The 22,005-nt window shown below is 41.6% G+C and overlaps 1 protein-coding gene across 2 annotated transcripts in view; it reads left to right on the top strand.

Moving 5' to 3' along the window:
- The window catches only part of pdzrn3b (PDZ domain containing RING finger 3b), a 169,916-nt gene that overhangs the window by 2,918 nt on the left and 144,993 nt on the right, over positions 1–22,005 (top strand). The window contains exons 2-3 of one of the 2 annotated variants that reach the window (XM_046076214.1): positions 2,835–2,921; positions 5,733–5,840. In XM_046076214.1, the coding sequence (XP_045932170.1) occupies positions 2,835–2,921; positions 5,733–5,840 (195 nt within the window). The remainder of the gene's footprint in view (positions 1–2,834; positions 2,922–5,732; positions 5,841–22,005) is intronic. The other variant, XM_046076215.1, reaches the window with a different exon arrangement.

Raw genomic sequence — 22,005 nt, 5'->3', positions numbered from 1 at the left:
AGGCTTCCTGAGCAGCCAGATGGAGGATTTTAATGTCTTCTTTTAATATCCAGGCAGCGACTGTGAGGGAGATCAGGATGACCTGGCTATGTGGAATAACTGACTGGAGTTTCCAATAATAGTCCTCACACTGTTTAAACTTCTTCAGTGAGCCAGCGAGAGCAATAAAAACAAAGCAAAAACAAAAAGCTCAGATCTCGCTCTGGTTCACTTCGGGGCTGCTAGAATTGCTGTCACACTTTCCGTTCAGTCTTAGATCTTTGTTTTGAACCAGGCTCCTCTTTAGCTACTATGGGTGACAGTGTGTGCGTGTGTGTTACTTGATGCGATAAAGAGCGTCTATCAAAATCACAAGACGTCAAACAGATTGAGCCTCCATTGAATTTGATTGGAGTCTAATCATGGGCTCAATCTGATCAGGCTAATTATGGTCTAATTTTAAAGCATGAGTCTATGAGATCATTTAACAGAATAAGGCAGCCATTAGTTATCTCTAACACATGGGTGTCAATTGAATATGATAGAGATATTAATAAAAGCCATCCAGTGACTTCTGGCTATTTTTTTTATTAGTAACCCTTCAAAGAAAGAAGTCAGTAGGCTTCTGCTTCATTTGCATACATACAGTAGCTTAACTGAGTAATAACCCGCTAGACTAATTGATTTGAAATCTACCATACAACATTTTCCACAATCTGAACTGCCTATGACCAGGTCAGTGAGTTTCTGCCTCTTAATCTCAGGCCAATAGTTTGTGAATCAATATTTTCCTTTTTCATTCTGCATTACAGTACCTGAGTACAATTATCTACGCTGTGTTAAGGGGCAGATGGAGGGGAAGCATTTTGATGGAGGGCAGACTCGGAAAGTGTGACGAGTCCTGAGGTGAAGGCTCGCTGTGAGTGTGCCAAGTGCACCAGTGAGCAGCAGTCTTAAGTTTCACTGCCAGTTTGCTCTCTTGTCTCAGTAACAAATTGCCCTGTTCTTTGTTTTTGTCTATTAAAGTTATTGTTAAAAGTTTGTTTACCTGACATAGCCGCAAATTATGCCAGTGTGATCATGTTTTGGAGTTTTGGTGGTAACGACATTTCAGTTTTTATCACCTAGGCATACCTAATGCTTTAGTAAATACTCAACCTCGTGAAGAGATTCACTTCATTTCTTAGGGATTAGAGCTTTGCTAAAGTGTTCGCAGATGTGGGAAAAACACTCCTTAATTACTGCGAGTTCATTTTAGTGGCTCTCGCAGACAAAATAAAAAACACCTTTAAAATGCATCTAATTTGTTGCTAGGCTTGTCACAGATTCAGTAGAGGCCTAACTCACAAGGATGGAGTAGCCTGTTACTTTTAAGCTTTCATTTGTCTCAGTCAAATTCCACTCACTTTTCACGTAATGCCCAACTGTCTTCATGTTGACAGTAACGGCTGTGGTCTCTATAATGTGTCGCTTATGCTGCCGTAACATGGCGCAGGAGCGCACATTCCTGAATGGCCTGACATGCACATGATGGTCTTTTTAGCCTACATGGCAGTCAAGACACTGTACATGCCAATAATATCTGCTTTATATTTAGTCTCTCTATGTCGCACAGCATACTGGAGTGGCAGCTGAAATTGTGTTACCTCATAACTCCACTCTAAGTTCCACTTAAAAAACAGATTAAGAGCTGACTCTGCGAGTTTCTCAGAGGTTTTCATGTCATGTTGCCATTAAGTAAGAGGTCCTCTGGTGTATTCATTTACATAGGATGGTTTGTGAGAGGACTATTGGGTCCTTGACCTGGTCACCAGTTGAACAATTTGAGAAAAATATTCAGTTGCATTTTTTAACCAGTTTTGGGATTGTGATTTTTAAAAATAAATTAAAGTCTAACTTATTTTTTACAAATAAATCAAACTTATCCTGTTTCTACAGTAATTTGATCAGATATAATGTTTTGAAATCGACTAACAGTGTGTAATGATACTGTTGAAAGCTCAGAGCAACAGCTCAAGCTAACTTTACCGACTTACAGGATGGGTTGCCTCATAGCCCTTGAGGCCTGGAGGTCAAGATTCAGGGCTTTTTGGGTGATAAGCTTAAAATAGTAATAGTTTTGCCATGAGATTCCTGCAACTCTGTGCAGCACTGGAATTTACACTCGACAACTAGCGTTATCCGATAACCAAGATTGTTCATTTAGAGACGGAATCGCCACTCTTTTGGTGTTTTTGTGCGGTGAGTGTTATAATCATTCAACGAAACCATCTGTGGCTGAATGTTAATAGTACAGACACAGACATGAGGAAAGCTTATTAACTAGAGAACATTCAAGAACAAGTGAGTTTTTGGTTTGGCTAACTCACAGAATAAACATAAATTAGGTACAGTTGAGTAGAATATGCCAGCTATAGTTGTCATTACAGCTGGTTGAATCAGCAGCTGTGTGTAAAACCTTTTATTTCCTGCACCTTGTAAACTGCTGTTAGATTGCAGTTTAAAAATTGCACTGTTTCAAACAATTAATTGTTCAGCCCTAGGGAAGAGATGAATACAGAGATGTCATTAAGCCAGATTTGTTTTTAACTGTTGCACTTTTATATCACCCCCTAATGTGTAGAGGAGGGTGTTATTAATGTCTTTTACTCCTATACCTCGTTCCATTGGTAATTTTACGTGTTTGAGTGTTATTATCTGCTAATAAGGTCGATAATTTGTTGGTAATTTTTTTCTGTTCTGTTGTTTCTCCTAGTTTGATAATTCTGCCGCTCACCTGGAGATAACAGTGGATCATTATGAATAACCCCGTGTCCATCTCTTTGTTCACGTGTCTCTCTTCTGTCTGTCTGTAGGAAGGCGAGACTAAAAGTGCGACGGTTGTCCTTCTTCGTGAGGGCGGATCTCTGGGTTTTAACATCATAGGAGGAAGGCCATGCGCGGTAGGTTGAAAGCTGAGCGTCTCGGAGGTTTCACCTCCCCGGTGATAAGCCAAGTGTCATATGGCTGCCCAGGAATGGATAGCGCATACTTGAGGCACCACAAGCTTTCTCTGTACTGACTGACACGGCTTAGACAGTCATGCATGTGTTTTCTAGTCTGTGGATAGATGGACCGCATCTATCAAGTTTTATTGTGTTTATATATTGGTCTGGTTTAGCGGATTTGGCATTACAGATTAAAAAAACTATAATTACTTTTATGAGAGTTAAATCTGGGATTATGGCTTTGACCGCAGTTGTTTTGTCTCTAATTGAGGGGATTTTGGTGGTGAGGTAAACACAGAGGAGAGGAAAGGGTCTTTTTATCCCGGCCTGAACCTTTCACAGCCACTATGTTTTCTACCTCGAGGCCCTGAAGTGAAAGTCATTAATGATGCCACAGCCTCTGCCGGGTAGACGGTTGAAAATATCTCGACACTTGTTACAACTCTATCTTCCATACATGGAGCTTCGTTCTGCAGTGGAGGTCCTATTGAAATAGTGTTCCCTGTATCTGTTTCATCGGGACTGTACACAACTGTTACAGGGCTGTTTTTCCACAGCCACAGTGACGCACTTTTCTGTAGCGACATAGATTATCACAGTAAAACTTTTTACAGCGGGAAACTATAAAAAGACCTACACATAAAAAGCTGTGTTTCTTACCCCAGTCCACGCTCTCATAGATTTGCAACCTTTCTCGCTCTTGTGACAGAACCATGTATCAAACTCACCCATAAGAGAGAAGAGATAATACTTGGCTTTTGCTTTTCCTGCTAGCCTCAAATCAGCAGTCGGTGTAAGAAGCTATTCATTAAAATGGAAATAGCTAATATCCCCGTAGCCTTAGACACATGTGTTTCATGTGGCTGTTATTCTGGCATGGCTTGGTAAGAGCAATCAGCTGCCAGGTTTTGTGGTCTCTCGAAGGGCTAGTTTGTCTACAACTCTCAAGATTGGGGTAGTTCTAAGGCAAAGTAGTACGCTTGCCAAAAAACGTATAGCAAAGCATTGCTGTGTTAACACTGTACATGATGCCCCTGGAAGAGGAAGCAGACCAGAAATTATTAATTAGAGTTAGAGCTGGGACTTCTGAGGTGTCTTTAAGTATCTCATTAAATTGTAGTTGTGTTTCAGAGCTCAGCAGGAGTAGAACACGTTTTATGTAGTTTTGAAGGCAGCAGTAAGAGAGATGTTAGCAGCAGGTTTTTTTTCTTTAAAGCCAGTCAGTGTTGGCTGTAGACTACCTGAAACATGTCTACATGTCAACATTTAGGGCCCTTTGCTGTAGGGATGTACCAAAATGAAAATTCTTGGCCAAAGCTGAAACTGAATTTAATGAAAAACTTTGCCAAACAAGCACATTCACACTTTTTCCATTTATTTTTACCATTGCATATATTAAATAGTCAAAATGTTCTTTTTACTCAGTGTTTTCTGCAGGATTTGGAGAGACTATGGTGGGTGGATCCGAGGCCCAAGAGGGTCCAGTAAAGTAAATTACATGTGTCCATTTACTTTGAATGGACAATATGTTTTATACTTTCTGTGAATATAATCCAATTAATCTTATTTCCATACTGTATAGACACCTTATTTCGAAACCCGGACGTTGTCACATCTGTATCCTCACGCTAAATTCATCAACTCCGACCCAATTTGATAAATAATGTTGTCTGCGGTTCTTGTATCGCTTAACATGAAGACTTCACAGCTTCTCTTCAGGTAGGACTCATACTGCAACACTTGTCTTTGTAAGGAGAGAAACTGACAGGATAAAGTCTCTAACCAGCCTGTCAGCTCGCACTGGGCTTTAATACGTGTGCACTCCAAATCTAGGTGCGGCTAGCTTAATCGTCTTCTCACAAACGAGTGACAGAAACTCTTCGCTTTTCTAAGAAGTCAGCCACAGATGGAGTGGATGTGCTAGGAGACATTTAAGCAGAATAGTGTCTGCAAACGGCCATTTTTGCGTCTTTTGACCTATAAGGCCGAATACCGAAAGTGCTATTTTTGCTATTTTTGGCCGATTACTTTCGGTGGCCGAACATTCGGTGCATCCCTACTTTGAAGGCCAGGATCACCCCTCCAGGCCTGGGAAGCATCTGAAGTAAAACTAACCCTTACGTCCACACTCAAGGACAGGGTTAAAGGGTCAGTATACCCAAATAAAAAATAGACATATTTTCCATTTACCTGTACGGGTACCTTGGCTTCCAGATATTTTTGGTTTTATGTGCCCAGACTTAAATTTTTCCACTGATTTCACTGTCATCAGTTTTCATTGGAAGCAGCAATTTCATAGTTGGATATATCTCAGAATACCTGATAAATTACTTCTGGAAAGACATGCAGTCATTCAATGCCAATGTGTTTTAAGCAGCACACACTAAATTCAGTTCACATCCATTTTATTGGGATGGCAACAAAAGTTCCAGAGGGGGATACCTCAAAACCTCAGCAAACAAAACCCTGCATGGCTGTACCACTCGGGTAGAGCGATAAAAGAAAATGTTTTTTGTTATTTGGGTGAACTGACCACTGAGCTTGGGAGACTTATTTTTGTTAGTGTGGGCAAACCATCTGAATGTCTCCAGGGTTTTTAAAAGTAGTATACCAACTTTTATTGAGCGATGGATTGCACTTTTCCAACACGTCTTTTGTTTAGATGTCAGCACGACATTTAACAAGGTTTCAAAGGTTTTTCCTGAAATGTGTACACTGCTGTTCACCTTAACACATTCTCAATAACAACTGCCATTTATTTTATAGGACGACAATGACGGCACTTCGAATGAGGGGATCTTTGTATCCAAGATCATTGAAAGAGGTCCAGCGGACAAGGAAGAAGGCCTTCAAATCCATGACAGAATAATAGAGGTATGTGGCGGACGACAGAAGTTGATACTAGTACTGTAGATGGGGAAGTTGGATTATCTGACAGCTGCTGTCTATCCTATAAAGATGATAAACGTGAGGAAGCACGAAACCATTACTTAATAGTTATGATCCTGTGACTTCTGAAAATTAAACTCTAAACTGGCTGAAAGCAGCGAATGTGACACACTGAATGAGCATTTAAGTTTTGAGGTTTTACTTGAGCTCAAGAAAGTAAATCCTATAGGCAGCTAACGTTTCAACATATACTTCTACCAATCAACACTCGGGCGAAGGCTTTGTTAAGTGGGGCATCGCTGCAGATAGACCAAGAGAAACCTGAGGCGAGGCTGTCTGTCTTGGCTGAGTGAGAAAGAGTGAGAAAGAGCCCTGTGTGTGCTTCAGAGCTGACAAATCCCTCATGACAGAGCTGCCGTGTAGCATCCTCCTCTCGCCTTTAAACAGAATCTTGTGTGAAAAGGCCATCTCACCCTGAGGTCAACTTGGGGGATGCGTTAAAAAACCTAACATCACAAAGGTGGCTTTTATAGAACAGTTGTCAGCCAGAATCTTACACAATGACTGCATTGAACGGAGAGGTTTATGTGGATTACAAGTGTGTATTACCGCGTGCCGCAAGATGACAAATATGGTTTGTCGCAGGCTTTGTTGTCAAAGCTCTGTGAAATTGCCCCGGGGTATTTTGACCAGCACATTGCTCACAGAGATGTTTGTGGAAAGTGTTTACAAGAAAAGAGGACTCCGACATCTGGACTGTGTTGATTTCTCAGTCCTGTCATTCACGCAGTCAGTACAAAAAAGCAACTAGTCGTCTGGCAAAAGCCTCGCGCTGTGGCTCTAAATATTGTGGTTATGAACAGCAATACCATAACTAAGATCTGACATGTTAGTTCTCAGTTATAATCACTTTTAAGTGATTATATGTCAACGCTCTCTGGGCCCGATTTACTAAAGGTTTGCGTGAGTAAAAACGTGTGCAAACTTGATATCACCTGCAAATTAGCACGTAAGCTGATCTACTAACGGTGTGCACGCAGAGTGACGTCTTTCAAAAGCACAACATAGCACCTGTTGTTCATTTAGTACTTTTACCTTAATGAAAATGCAATTTGGGGCGTAACATGCAAATACATTTATTTACTACATAGAATATGATCTACCAAGCCTAAACACGATTTCACGTGATGCAACAGCCTCTGTATTTAATACGTTTGAAAGGAAGGTGGAAACTGCCAAGTGTTGCGCAGAGATGGCTGCTGTTATTGTTGCCAGAAGGAGACACAGCCATAATGAAAGAAAACGTAGAGAAATTAACAATATTAGATAATATTATTCTATATCCAATGTATAGAAATACAAATATTTTATTTTACTTATTCGATGAACTATATGAATAGATTTCTTTTTTGTATTTTCCTTTAGCTTTTGCAATACTGTTGTATTAACATTCATGCCGATAAAGCAAATTTTGTTTTGACCTGACTTCTTCTCTCCGTGATAGGGAAGAATTTAGAAAGTTGTGTGGCGCTGCAGAGAGCCCCCAGCTGCAGTAGTGCACGGACCACGCGTAAAAATTCATCCAGCCAGAGGGAACATCACCAACTGTTCACAGCGCGCCGGTCGTAATAGCGACACAACTCATTGTAGGTATCAGAGAGGGGATGGGGCGTTGGGGCGTACAGGGCCAGGAGATCGCGGAGCGACCGGGCACGGTGCGGGCGTTCGGTTCTTGTTCTCTCTGGCTGGACGAAGCACGATCTGCTGGCATTTCCTCGCGTCTGGGTCATTCCAGCATACTGTAGCTGTTTCTGCTGGGGTTTGCCAAAGCAGTTTTTCCAGGTGTGCTGTCCCAAGTACTCAGTGCAGTCTCAGGCAGGATGGGCAGGTACATACTTTCCACATACTCAGGACGCACTGAACGGAACAAACCAAGGTTTTTACGCAGTGGCTGCTTCCCTCCCGACTCTCCATGGCGGAAACCATTAAAACACGCAAAACCCTCATTTAAATACTGCCACCTCCATTGTGTTTGCTCCTGTTGTCATCTAAGCAATAATTCTTTGTAAATCACCCATAACAGGTACTAAAATTGCACATGCAATATTTTAGAATGCACACGCAATTTAGTACTCTTTATTGGTACTGGGATGTTTGAAAATCGGGCCCTCTGTAACTTGAGATTTGTCATGAGATTCCCTAACAGAGGGAAGGTTGAATCAGCAATTCAGTCAGATCCTGCTGACTTCCAAAAAGAGACCAAGTGGGTCACTTTCAGATGCCACATGAACATGTACGATCGGAACTAAAGTGTGTCTGTTTTATAAGCTTCCGTGGCATCTGTCTGCCTGGGTGTGTGTCAAGGTTGTGGAATCATGTTAACAGGCCAAATGTTGCTAGATTTGGTTACTTGAGAAGATATCTTGTGTAGGATTTCGGGTTGAGATGGCCATCCACCTTTATCGGCTTTGAAAGACAAGAAAGTACAGCTCTTGCTTTGGGATAATGCTGCACTTGCGTTTGTCTTGTTTTTGAGCTATTGTGGTTGAAGTCACGAAATCTCTCCAATGAGGAGAACACATGAGCAGAGAGGACGCGAAGAGCCTAAGGAGGTAGCAAAGCACCCTATTAAGTGACCTTCTCTTTTCAAGAGGTGAGGCATTACTAGACATAAAGCAACACAATAAATCATTCGCCCATTGAAATAGAAATGTATAGACAATTCAGAGTTGTTGTTCCACATTGGCGCTTTTCATCGGGTGGGAAACCTGATAGTGGAGGTGGTTCATATTTCGAAGACTCCCCCTTTGTTAGTTGGTTAAAGCAAAAAAAATCCATGTCATGGTTTTTCAGCCCACAATAAGAAATGCAACGTCATAACGAACATGTTTGCAATTGTGTGGGTTGCATCCTTAACCTCGAGTGATGGGGTCTGTGAACTCTGGTTTACAGTGGTGAATCAAAGGAATTTAATCCCAGGCACCCAAAGGCAGTTTCATGTTCATGTTTTGAACTTGTGGGTTGAAACCAACAGCTCGTAACTCTGTGTTATTTAGCATCCTGTGTGGGACGCAGTGAGTTAGAAAACCAGAAGCCTTCAAATCTGGTTTCTCATCACACCACTCAGGAAGTATTTTTTTTATGCAAATCCTGTATGACATCAGTGGTTTCCTATCAAGAAATAGGTTTAGTACATGGTTGATGAACTGTGAACTGTTCAACAAGTAACCGTGTCTGCACTTGTTATAGTGATAGTAAAAGTCAGAAAGCTTGCTTTCATAATGCAGTTTAAAAGGTTTAGCTTAAATGAGCTCTTGGTAGTTGAAGCTGAACAGTATGTCAGTTTAAACGTTTCAGATTGGCCTTTTAAGGTGTAAGCTCCGATATTTCTTCAGATTCTATCAATCACCTCCTTGTCAGTCCTTTTTGCAGTCTACCTTATTGTAAAGCTGAATGATCTGGTGAACATGTCAGCAAAACAGGTCGTGTTTACACATCCAGCAGACACAAAACAACATTATCAGTCATTTGGGGTTTTAACGAATTTAAGTCTGTTAGTCGCTCTCCAGCTCTCTTTTGGTTGCTTAGCTTGCTAGATATGCCACTATGTTGTATAAAAACAGCTGCAAACAAGACGGATGAGAGCGGAGTTGTGCGTTGGAAAAACAAAACAATGAGCTAAAAGAGACCAAAAGCTGAGGGGAACTGCAGATTTGGGTGGTAATTCTCTGGGGTTTTGTCTCTATGAGTTACTTCATTGGCATTACACATCAGTAATTTGATCCACTTTGACAAGTGCAGCTTTAAAGATAACCTTAAGAAATGTGTGTTTAATTAATTGTGTGCATCACCACTCTTATTTTCCATTACAGTGGAAAGGAAATGTTTGCCTTTTTCTCTAACACATGAGATTTGCAAGCCTACAGAGGCAATAATTCTGGAAGCCATTCACGAGGCATAGCATAACCCTGCTATGGGGATCAACCACTCTCTGTAAGGACAATCATGTTACATGCAGCAGTGAAAAGCATTTTCACCTGAGGAGGCAGAAAACCACTGCCGGAGCTGTTTTCTCTTCCTGTAGTAGAGATGTAATTTCCAGTAAGTCTATATGGATGTAACATGTACATGATGATCCACGGCTCGTCCTTCTATAACAGGCTCTTAGCGGGGGAGTGTGATAGCAGATGGCTGTCCTCTAACAGAGCTACAGGCTGGTATGAATCAGCACATGAATGCCTCCTTGTTCAGCCAGGCATTTTTCTCATAAAAACCTCAAGTTGTGTTTGCTTTTGGTAGCCCCCTCTGCGAGCTGAAAAATCTTAGCACTCTGGTCAGGATCTGCCCGTGTTTGCCCGCCGGGGGTTGATAAGTTGAAATGAGTTCTGATTCAGTGTTACAGTGGGATTGGTCTGGTATGAAGGGATGTGCTCTGCATGCCTGGCTTACTCTCTAATCATGTTTTCAGATACCTTGATTGATTGTGCACTTACATGTTATTTTGATAATATTTATGTGTTTACCGTATAAACGTAATCCCAGTATTTTCCTCTTTGGTTTCCTTTCACATTGAGCAATGGTGGAGCCCCGGCAAGAGTAGGCTGCTGTGTATTTTGCTACAAAAATGACCTAGCACTTTCTGTATGCCTCTTTACTTGCGCAATATGACTAAGCCAATGTCACAATCCCAGAGTGACCATGCCTGAGCTCTAGGGTGAGTGACGGGGATGTTTTCTGTGTAGGCTTCTGAGTGTGAAAATAGGAAGAGAATGGAGACGCCTGGGCTGCTGTTGTAAATGTCGCCTTGTAAATCCTCAGCAAACATTCTTAGGTCGCAGAAGGTGAACAGCAACAACTACTCTAAAATAAACTGACATTGGGAGAAGTCAGTTCTAATATGGAGGACAAGGTTGGATGTGTGTTTTTGGATGGGGGTTGGGGGCAGAAATGTGTCCCAGCTAAGACGGTGTTCATATAAATATGTGTACTGGATGTCATTAGAATAGAAAAATTTGACTTATTTTTGCATCATTAGCTCAACGAAGAGCAGGAGTAATGTGGTGGAAAAATGTCAGGGGTCACAATCAAGCGTGTGAGAAATGCAAAATAGGCTGCTCTAAATACAGCTATTTTATTGGCAAAGGATATAAATTTGAACACTCATCTAGAGACATTGTAAGTCACTACACCCAGATCTGCTTTATTGTGTTTGACACAACCTGTTCCCATGACAATATTGCTACAGCTTATACTAATTATCAGTGTCTAAAGTTAACTCCATTATAAATAGTAAAACACAATTTATCTCATTAGTACTGCACAATAATGTCTGACACTCCTTAAAGGCACCACATCTGCAGTTTCTTACTTGTCACTAGTTGTATGAGTTGCGAGGTTACCCAAAGTGAGGCACTAAACACCTCAAACCTCCCCACAGTTACTTAAGTATCAAGTCACCAGGCCAGGGTCAGCTTAAAACCCAGCCAGATAGCACTTAGCAGTGACTGACAGAAATGCGAATTGAGCTGTCTTGGAGGTGGGTCCGAAGCATTCATGTCAATGAGCCTTTATTCTTTTTTTGGTGTCCGGGCTGCTGTCCAAAGCAAGAAGGATTGAGATATGATATTTTAACAAGAATTTGGGGAGAAATTGGAAGTAAAACGCTGCCTTTTGCTGAAAATGAGCAAATTGGACATTCCAGATATTATTCTGATCCCTGCAGACTGTGATGACAAAAAGCTTAGTTTCAATAAGTGTTCACAAGTGTTTATAAATTTTATGGCATGTTGTACAATGCTGATCTCAAGTGTAATTTTACTATAAAACCTATAGTGTGTGCATGCTCTGAATGAAATTGTATACTTGATGATTCCACCGACGATTATTGCTCTCAGACTTGCTTTTTGAGTACATGTGATGTCAACAAATCTGACAGCAATTTTCACGTTTAGAGGTGTATTTAGGATGTCCCCTGTCCTCCTGGAGAAAAAATGTCAGATTACAACTGATTTGTGTGACCCAACTGTCACTAGCAAGTTGTCGCAGCACATGGCATCCTTAGCAGGACATGTGCCAAAAGTTCCCCAGGCGTTATTTCTGACCCGGAGGGCTATGAGGCACAGACATAGAGGCTATTTCCCTCAGGGGGATCACATGTTGTTTGGCATTCTGAGGCAAGAAGCAGGCCTTTGTCAGGCTCTTTATTGGATTTTGGCCCCTGTGCAGGCAGTGTGTTTATTCCCCCAGATGGGCAAGCTGAATGTGGCCCCGCTCTGTTTCTCCTGTCTGGCCCTAGAGAGGATGAATCTACCCCAGGCTAAGCGGGCCAATCCTAGCAGCGAGCCACATTCCTGTGCCCCGTGGTCTAGCTGGGGCAGGAGCAGGACATTAAATCAACTCTTAACTTTAAAGAGTCCATAATCAGCTTCTGGTGGTAGCCGCTGCCCTATGCAGAGCTGGTTTTAAGAAGTGAGGACAAGCACACCTTTGTTTTCCACTGCCCTATATTAGGGTGATTTATTTTTTTTTTTTAAAGATGTGAAGTCGTCTCAGTCTAGAGATAGTGTGAGCTGAGCTTATGCATCGCTCCAGCCAGAAGGCTGCTTTTTTCTCTGTCCCTCACCACACACAGAATATTGTGTTTTCCACTCAGTTTAAACAGCTTGTGTCCTCAAAGGCAGGCCGGTGCTTGGTGATTTTTGTGGAGACTTACAGTCTGGGCTTACTGTAAACGGGTTTGCTCTGCTCCAACACAGTCTCGTCGGCTCCTTGTTCACTGGACCGAGTAGGTTAATTTATGGCTCCTAAAAGGTTTAAAGGGGGCAGAAATAGACATCTGTAATTAAGACTAATTTTCCTGCCAATCAATCACTGGCCTTGTGTAAATGGATCAGTAACAATTGGCTCAGGTTGCTCTGCCAGCTGCTTCTCATGTCAGCCCCTGACCCTCAAGCACAGACTGCCCACAGACTCCTAATTAACTACCCTCAATTAAACCCTAATAGGCTGATTAACAGACCCTTAGTTGTGCTGTAATGGCCCGTCGTTTCCTCCCAGTGCCCCTCTGAAATGCATCCCTACTGCAGCATGGTAATCACCGCCCCCTCTTTCTCACAGGGCAGAGACAGGCTTAGCACATTTACTTGACACAAGTGTGTTTCCATTTGGTTGAATTCCTGAGACAAAATGTTTGAAGCCATTTTTACATAAATAGACTGATATACAATAACAGTAAAAAAAAAGAAAGCTTACATAATTAGGTATTGTATGTGTAAAACACTACTTGGCAATAAAGCTCCTTCTGATTCTGATTGTTCTGATTCTGATGATCAATATAAGGTTTACATTACAAATTGTAGTAGTCACAAAATGAACATCAAAACTAATTACACCAAAGAAACATACTACCACATAGTAGCCCAGGTAATTGTTGCTTCTCTGGTACGTGACCACCATTTTTAACGTCAGAATTCCCATAATAGCAATTAGAGAGTCGAGCTTAAAGTTACTTCGGTTCCAATATGGCTTCAATGTTGACAACTTTGGAAAAGCTCCATAGTTGAGTTTGTGTTGTTAATTAGAGACTTGTAAAGTTCTCATGGGAATTTGGCCATGGCATAGTTACATATTCAGTTTGCTATATCACTTATATTTATTTTTTATCCCATATTCATCAATATCTTTCTACCAAACGGACACCAGTCTGTCCACATACGCAGAAAACCCCTGTGTGAGGCTGAGAAACTCTATCACAGTTTAATATGTGCATCAGTACTGCAGTGCTATGTTGGTCTTCTGTTCAGTTGCACCAAAAGTAGCACAGCATGTCATTGTAACCTTCTCCTTCTTTGAGATTATAACAGTAGGAATCCCACAAGGGAACAAAACAGAAATGGGAAACAGTGGCACAGTCCTAAAATCATCAGCGTAATGAAAGTGTTGACAGTTTTCACCAGATGTATCCTCCATTGTGTAGACCACAGTTTAAATATCTGTGTTAGTATATTTAAGAAGTTGTAAATCTTTCGGCTGGGTTTCTGCTGCAGAGGAGCCAGAAATCCTGAAGGCCTTTCTTTCCAAGCAGGAACCTTTGGGTCTGAAAAGTGAAGCCATTGTGCAAGTGCCTTAAACCTGCATACTTCTAATGGCCAGCAGGGAGTGAAACCACTGGTTGCAAAAAGAAGTCACATTGTATAGAAGTTTATGACCGAATGACCCTACTTCTGAATTAGTTTATTACCTCAGTAAACACTTTCCTAATGAGTCAATGGTCTCAATCACTAGTTTTAAAGTCTTCTTCAGTACAGCATTTGGTAAATTGTTGTCACATTTAAAGTAAAATAGATGACAAGTCAGTACCACGTTGACCTGTCAGGCGTTGCAATGTGTATCCCTCCCCTGCTCCACACTCTCGTCCAAATATGGTCACTTTTGGTTCCAAAAGCAACAAGATGGCAGCCAATATGTCAAACTTGAGGCTTTAAAACGGTAATTAACAAACCAATAGGGGACCTCACAGTGTCTACGTCCACTTCTGTTTTGACGACACGCATGCAACTTTGTAGAATGTTCGTTGTTACATTTGATCAGAAATTCAGTTGAAAAATGCCTGCAGTTGTATCTCTTTTGACACAACAACTCTGTTTTTATGATAAGTTATAACCATTATGATGATACACAGGGGGAAGTCCATCTCTCACTTGTCGGCGGCAGACTCTGTGACACGTGTATTTGTGTCTATGGAAATGGCTATAGGCTGACAGTGATTAACATGGTTTGTGTGGCATTGTGTGATCCAGCATTGGTCCCTCAGCAGATTATAGGCTATAGATTTCCCTCATCAGTCAAAATGCCAGAACATGCTTGTCTTCATCTCACATGGAACCATTACACTTTTTGCTCCAGTGAGATGATGAAGTGGACTTCATTTCTTTTCGCACAGATCTGTATGACATCATACATACTTGCTGTTAATCATGTAGACTAGGCTTGACTCTTTTTTTTTTGAGTGACATCACCAGTGGAACAGAAAAGTTCACAAAATCTCTTCAGCCTTTTTTTTTTTAATGCTTCCCTAACTCAGTCTGCGCTTAAGGTCTCAATATGTATGTATTCTGTTTGGAAGCACTTTGTCTGATCTGAATTTTGAATCATGAAGCTTAATGGTTTAAGAATCAAGACAGACTATCAACAAGGGCAGAAGGGTAATGAAAAGGAGCGCAGGGTCAGAACTAATGATTTTAGCATCAGTGCTAGCTGTTTTCTAGCATTCACGTATTTTATATTCTCAGCGATGTGAGGGGACACGCCTCAGGTTGCTGCCTTCACTTCACTGTAGAGCAGGCAATGACGGCCACACAGCGAATGATGAATGTGGTATGTTGAGCTATGCGGCCCGTTCAGCAGTCTAGTGCACACAGTCTCGATTTAATGCAAATGAATCCGACCAGCTCAGTGAGTTTGGGTCATGAAACTCAGATCAAACTGTCAGGTTAGGCATTTTAGATCAAATATAAATAAAGATTTACACATTGCATTGCCAATTTATTAACACAAATTAGGCCGCAACGATTTAGAAAAAATATCTAATTGTGATTATTTTGACTAATATTGCAATTGATATCAGTCTAAAGTGATATGATTTGTGATATTGAAGGTAATGATCATTTTTACATAGTTGTTCTCATTTTCATTTAAAACACATACTTAAATGATTATGGTTGATTGGTTATGGTTGATTTTTGCAAGGATCTGTACCAAAGATGTTTTCCTAAAGGTTCAGTGTATAAATTTTAGTGAGTAAATTATAGTGGCATCTAATGGTGAAGGTTGCGAATTGCACCCGGTGGCTCACGGTGCATTCACATGCTCCTCTGATGATGTGAAGTCGTTCTTCCGACTTCAGTGTGCATTAATGTGCTCTGAAGATCCGTTTGTCCTTTTGGGCTACTGTAGTAGAAACATGTCACCCATGGCAACAATGGGTCATTCTAAGGTAATAAAAACTTAACGGTTCATTATATGTAAGGTCTTTGTACACCACTGAAAACATAGTTATGGATATTATATTGCATTTCTGTCAGTAGATCCTCCCAAATAATACACACTGAACCTGTAAGTCTGTAGAATTGAAGGTGTAGGCCAGGACATCTCTGCAGCATGACAATATTTAATTTAAAAAGGCATTTTGACACATTCTGTCTTTAACAAATATTGCACCTCCTGCGATTTAAGAATTGCAGTAGGCCATATTGCAATTTAAATAAGATTGTGATAAATTTTTCAGCCCTACCACAAATGTTTTTAGAAGCATATTTCAGTGGAATATGTAATAAGAGTAGGAAAGTGTCTCATTTGTTGTTTAAAAAAAAAGGTACGGGCTGTTTTGACCAGTTGTGTTACCTAACTTCTTCTTTTCCAAACTGCATAGGCCGTTTGCTTAAATTATATTGCGCCTTCACGTCTGAGGTGCCAGTCTGACCTTCAGAGTCTGAAGCTCTCCTGAAGTGAGCTTAATCAGGCTGTACACACTGCAGAACTTAGGCCATGGCTGATACTGCTGCCAACAGATGTTCGTTTTGTAAGGTTCCATAGGAATTAACAGATGCTAAACACACAGGGTTGACATCACTCTACATAATTGTCCCTCCTGTACATGACAGATGTTCAGTAATATCTGAGCTAATTGGAATACATCACACATTTTTGGTGTGAGAACATGTGCAACACTGAAATGCACAAGTGCTCTTTTTTTAACTAAAAGTTGAGCACCTTGCCTTCTATATGGAGAATAGTGTTAGCTGCTAGTAGTGTTCGCCAGTTTTTTTTGTTTGGTATCACAGACCAATGGTTTGACTGGCAGCAATGGGCCACAGCTAAGAAATGGAAACCCAGTGTCCATCATCAAAATGTTTTGTTCACTCTACCGAATAATCCTAGCGACACATACCACTTTTGAGCCACCATAGCCCCAATCCTGCCCAGCCTATCTTGAGTAGGTTTAGTGCTCCCCTCTGTTCGCCAGCCAACTGGTGGAACTGGTGGCCACTGCACTGCCTTTTCTCATGCAAATGTGTGCAAATAGAAAACATTGTTCATCAGCGTGGTTCTCCGTCTCTGTTACGCCGCTTTGCCCTGGCCTTTCTCTTGTTCCCCTGAGAGAGATGTTCCCTTTCAAGTGTTACCTCTCCATCTCATTCAAGACTTCCTCTTCCCTTTTGACAAACAGCCTGGAGGAATGGCCGGCGCTGGCTCATTGAGCAAGCTTTTCAGCTATCAAGCGTAGGGACGAAAAGAGAGGGAGAGATGTTCAGCAGGCGCCTCCCTCAAACATTCCCTCTCGTGTCTTTCTTTCTTTTTTTACCTCCCGTCAGAGGATGAATTATTCTATAGTGCAACGTAAAGTGTTTCTCTCCCAATACTCCCCTTTCTCTGAGGATATACAGGTGCTCTCCCAGCAAGTGCACACTTCTCTGTCTTCTAATTCCACCCGCATATAAGCAGTGATATATGCTGCGTGTTCTGTATCACTGAGTAATCAGAACATCCTTTCCCATCTCTGAAAATTAATATAATACATTCATAGGTTACATAGCTCAAAATAAGCTACTTTAATCACACTATTCAGAGCCCACCTATGTATAGCTGTTCAGTTATGTAGTGGAAAAACTGGATTTCAGTTCAGCTTTTATTGAAAGCATATGTTTAATAACTTGTCTTTGCCATTCACCCTGATCCACTGCATATTTTGTCCTCTACTTAAAATGGTACACCTTGTACCTGGGGTTGAATAGTTTGTGTCCACAGATTGCTGTAGATTATGACATATGATAGTGCTTAGGCAGAGAAAATACTAGCAGGCTCAGGAGAAGCCCAGGACCACCGGCTTAGAGCACAGAGCCCTGTGCCAAGGTCAACTCCTAGGTGTCAATAAAGGTACCTTTACTCCCTGCTAACAGAGGGGTGCTTTTATTAGAATATGTAGCATTTAATCAGAGAGGTATGCCAGGGGACGCACAGCGGCAGCCATTTTGTCTGCATCTTGGAGTGAGATCCAAGAAGATTTCCCCCTTCTTCCCTCCGTATTGCAGTGCTTGGCCAAATGCGTGATTGATATGTGCAGGTGGTAAAGGATATCCCCCTGAGTAAGAGTTCCCGGCTAACTTGAAAGAGATTATTTTCCCTCCTTGCCATCTAATGAAAACAGTGGTCTCAAAGCTGTAAGTCGGAGCCGGCCGTGGAAAGAAAAGAAAATGTGTAATTTAACATCTAATGTCTCTAACGTCATGCCTATCCTGGCTGGACAAAAGGCCTTTGTAAGTTCATTGTATGCTCTTTTTTAACACTCATAACGCTCATAACACCATAAGCCCAGCTGCCTTGGGCTTACTACTAAATACAAGGAAATTAAGCCTTTTGTCACTGCAGTTTCCACACTCACTTCTTCTGCGACAGTTTACCGTGAAAAAAAAAATGGTAGGAGGCTGCAAGTGCCAAGAAGGAAGATGGAAAATTATTGCAGGGTAAGACAGGGAGCCTTTTATTCCTGTGTGCTGAGGTGTTCCGGTTTATTTGTGCATCCGTGAAAGTCGGCGAGAGTCCACGTGGGCAAAAAATGTTTTTGTCAGATTTACTGGGAACATTGAACTGGGATGCAGTCATGTACCTGGTACAAAGGTGAAGTTTTAAACTCCAGTTATTGCCCAAAACGAGAATGAATTTGGTTTTGTCCATTTGCTCAGAGTTTTGATATAACTTATTCTGCGGAGGGCCTTTTGTCTTTGAATGTGTTTTAGGGTTAGGTTGGGTCAAGTAAGGAGACTGTCTTTAGGGTTAGGTTTAAGTAAGGAACTGTTTTTTTTTCTATTTATTTATTACAGGGACAGTGCATATTCATAAACATTTCTGTCAATATGCCAGAATTAGCCTAAAGGCTATTTTCATCTGCAGTCCCTAGACAGAATGGGCAAAGCTAACTCTTCTTTAAGTCTTGACTTCTGTTCTGTCTTACTTTGCTAAACACAAGGTCACCAGCACCTCTCAGAAACGACCTAGATTTAGGACCAGATATCTATTTCTCTTTTGTTTTCAAATCATATGGTAGGATCTAGCCTTATTCTGCCAGGACACGCACTCTGGCGATAACGGAACAAAAACACAACATGGAAAAAAACGAGACCTCAGGAATCCAGCCACCTGATGCAGGACTGATGTAGATAAAGCAGAATTTGGCTTAATAAGGGAAAAACAGCATCACACTGTTAGGCTTTGTAATCTCTTTGACATAATTCTTTAATTTCCCAGAATGTATGTTTTATTTTTGCATCAGTAGCAAGAGAGATAGTTTGAATGTACTTACTTTCCCTCCACCATCATTAAAGAAGAATACCTATAGTATTTTCAGAGAGAGAGAGAGAGAGAGAGAGAGAGAGAGAGATCCTGTGAACAAACAAGGCAGGTTTTAACACTGTGGCCTCTTTGCTCCCCAGCCATGCTATATCAGGCCAGCAGCTGCTGTCTCTCAGCAAAGGCATGCCGACTGCCGGGTCTTGGCTTCCGCACACATCGGATCTTACACAAGGCCCTTTATTTTTGGGCTTATGGCTTTGAAAAAAAAACACACACAACCCCAGCTCTATCTTAGATTTTATTAGTGGAAGAAATAAAAACATTTATTCTTGTCTGACGTGAGACCTTAAGTGTCTGGATTAGCTGTAGTGTCTGAAGTGCTGCATAGCTGCTGTCTTACCCTGGTGTTGAAGATTTAAACAAGGTATCTTAGATAAAGGGTGTGCGTTGTGCTCCTCGACTCAGATTCCTTGAATCAGAGCCAAAGAAATGTAAGTCATCTCCTAGCTGTCCATTGGCACATGAAGACAAGGCTGTTATCTGATTTTGGAGAGTTTGAGTTGGTGCTGTTTGAACTGTACGGCTGCAGCTCAGCCCGCAGACATCAGCCTTAAACAACATGGGCAAATGCTGCTGGGACCGCCACCCAAGCAAACTCTCATTTATAGGACCAGATCTCTGGTTAGAGTTCTCTGTCAGCTTTCTGATATAGATTATTTTATTATAACTTGCCATTCACTTTTTAAAAACTTCAAGATTTGATGGCTGGAATAATATTTTCAAACATTAACACAGCATGTTAAACTTGCTGTGAAAATAAGAACCATATGTCTGGCCGATTTCTGTACATAATGGTGCAGGTTGAGGAAAATGAAAGCCGCTCTGTCTCATCTGGACCTCCTCCCAGTCCTTTACCTCCAAGTAGCCGACATGCTCCTGCAGACACACCACGACTGCAGCGCATAATAACGAAATACTCTCCCGCCCCCAGAAAAGCATTTTGCCTCCTGCAAGAAACATTTCCACTTCCACAAACCACATAATTCAAACAATAATTGGGAAATGTTCATCGCACTGACCAGCCCCCAAGTTCACGTTTCAGGTAGGGGTTAGAAAGAGAAGTGGTTCCAGACTGTTAATGTCTGTCACAGCAGAGTCAGAGCCCTGTGATTATTTTGGTGCAAATGTCCAAATAAACCCTGTGTGGGTCACGACCTTACTGATCTGAACCAAATGTGCTGCGCCCTGCAACATTTTGTTGAAAGACTTACCGTGCAGAGTGGTTTGATATGAGAGACAATACATGTTTGTTTTTTTTTTTCCACCATCGCTGTCCTCCTAAGCTCTTCTTGGGCAGAACGGGGCTGCTAAGAGGCCCAGCTTTATCTGCACAACACAACATCATTTGTCACGGAATCATCAGGCAGGTTTTTAGACAAACATACAAATCCTTACTCAAGCCAACCTTTTGAAGGCTCCTTCAACATGTGTCTAGACAGATACCTTTCTCATCGATCACTATCCATTTGCAAGTGTTAAATAAGTGCACTTGGTTTTCATCTCGTCTGGAGCTGCTTTAAAACTGTGGCCATCAGCACGGATGTTACACATCCACTCAAATGGGCAAACACGATTCATTATCGCAAGAATTCTTTGAAGGGTGAGTAATTCATCAAGTGGCGAAAGTCAACACTTTCAAACATGTTCAAAGCCTAAAGGACTCCGTCAAGCGGGCTTTAGCTATCTCCCTGCTTTTCTACCACTGAACAATTTACATGGCTCTGGAAATACAGTCAATATTTATCTAAGCGTATACATTTTTGGGGCAGGCCGACGGAGCTCTGATCAAACGTTTCTTTCATCTGTGACCTTCCTCTCACTCAAACTCACAGAAGCCTCTAACCAGGCTGGGGGTAATCAGATGTCAGGCTGGGTGTTCGCCAGGGAATTAAGCACAGCTTCATACATGGGGGCCAAGGCTTTTGCACGCCCCGACTGCCCTTAACTCTGACACATTGCAGTGGCATAAGTTAAATTACTTTATGTGTCAAGCACCTAACAAGGAATGAAGGATGGGGGCATGTTTGAAGTGTTCAAATCCATTTAGAACACATAGTTCTACCTACGGTCTTTGCAGTGTATTTCAATGTGGCCAACAAATGCTTCTAAATCAGTTAATTAGCTTGATTATGCACTGCCTCACATACGATGGCTCTAAGTAGTATGCCTTGGCAGTTGAAGCTGACTTTAGTTATTTTTATGTACTCCTGTAACTGCAACAATCCATGTACGTAACCATAACATGTCTAAGAATAGCTAGGACGTGACTCTGCCAGAGGAGAAAAAACAAATGTTCACCTTTTTGTGTTGAGAAGAGCATGCCAACACTATGAGGTGAAGGGCTATAAAAGCAGCCACCACTGGTACCACTAAGGAAAGAGCTAACAATGAGATCTCACTCAAAGCTCTTATTCTAGCACTCCCTGTTTACAGACTCGCAAAAAAAAGGGATTCACTTTGCTGTTAGAAACACTAGAAATGTTTTCTCATATGTTTTTGCGCTCATTTGTCTGGCCGTAGAAACACGAAATCGCCATCACTCATAAATGGCTGCTGTGGTTCTGTGTCTTCGTCCTGTTTAAGCCTCACTTGGCTGTGTTTTGCGGCCCATGAATTAAATTACATGATGCAGAAACTCTAGGGGGCCAGACTGGAGACTCCACTCACTCAGCGGCGAGGGGCGGTTAAATAACTTTCCTGGTTTGCCTTTCCAAGAGGATTCTGTGCCATCGTGCTGAAATGA

The sequence above is a fragment of the Micropterus dolomieu genome, linkage group LG18 (genome assembly GCF_021292245.1).
Source record: "Micropterus dolomieu isolate WLL.071019.BEF.003 ecotype Adirondacks linkage group LG18, ASM2129224v1, whole genome shotgun sequence".
NCBI lineage: Eukaryota > Metazoa > Chordata > Actinopteri > Centrarchiformes > Centrarchidae > Micropterus > Micropterus dolomieu.
This window is presented reverse-complemented; position numbering and strand designations above follow the sequence as displayed.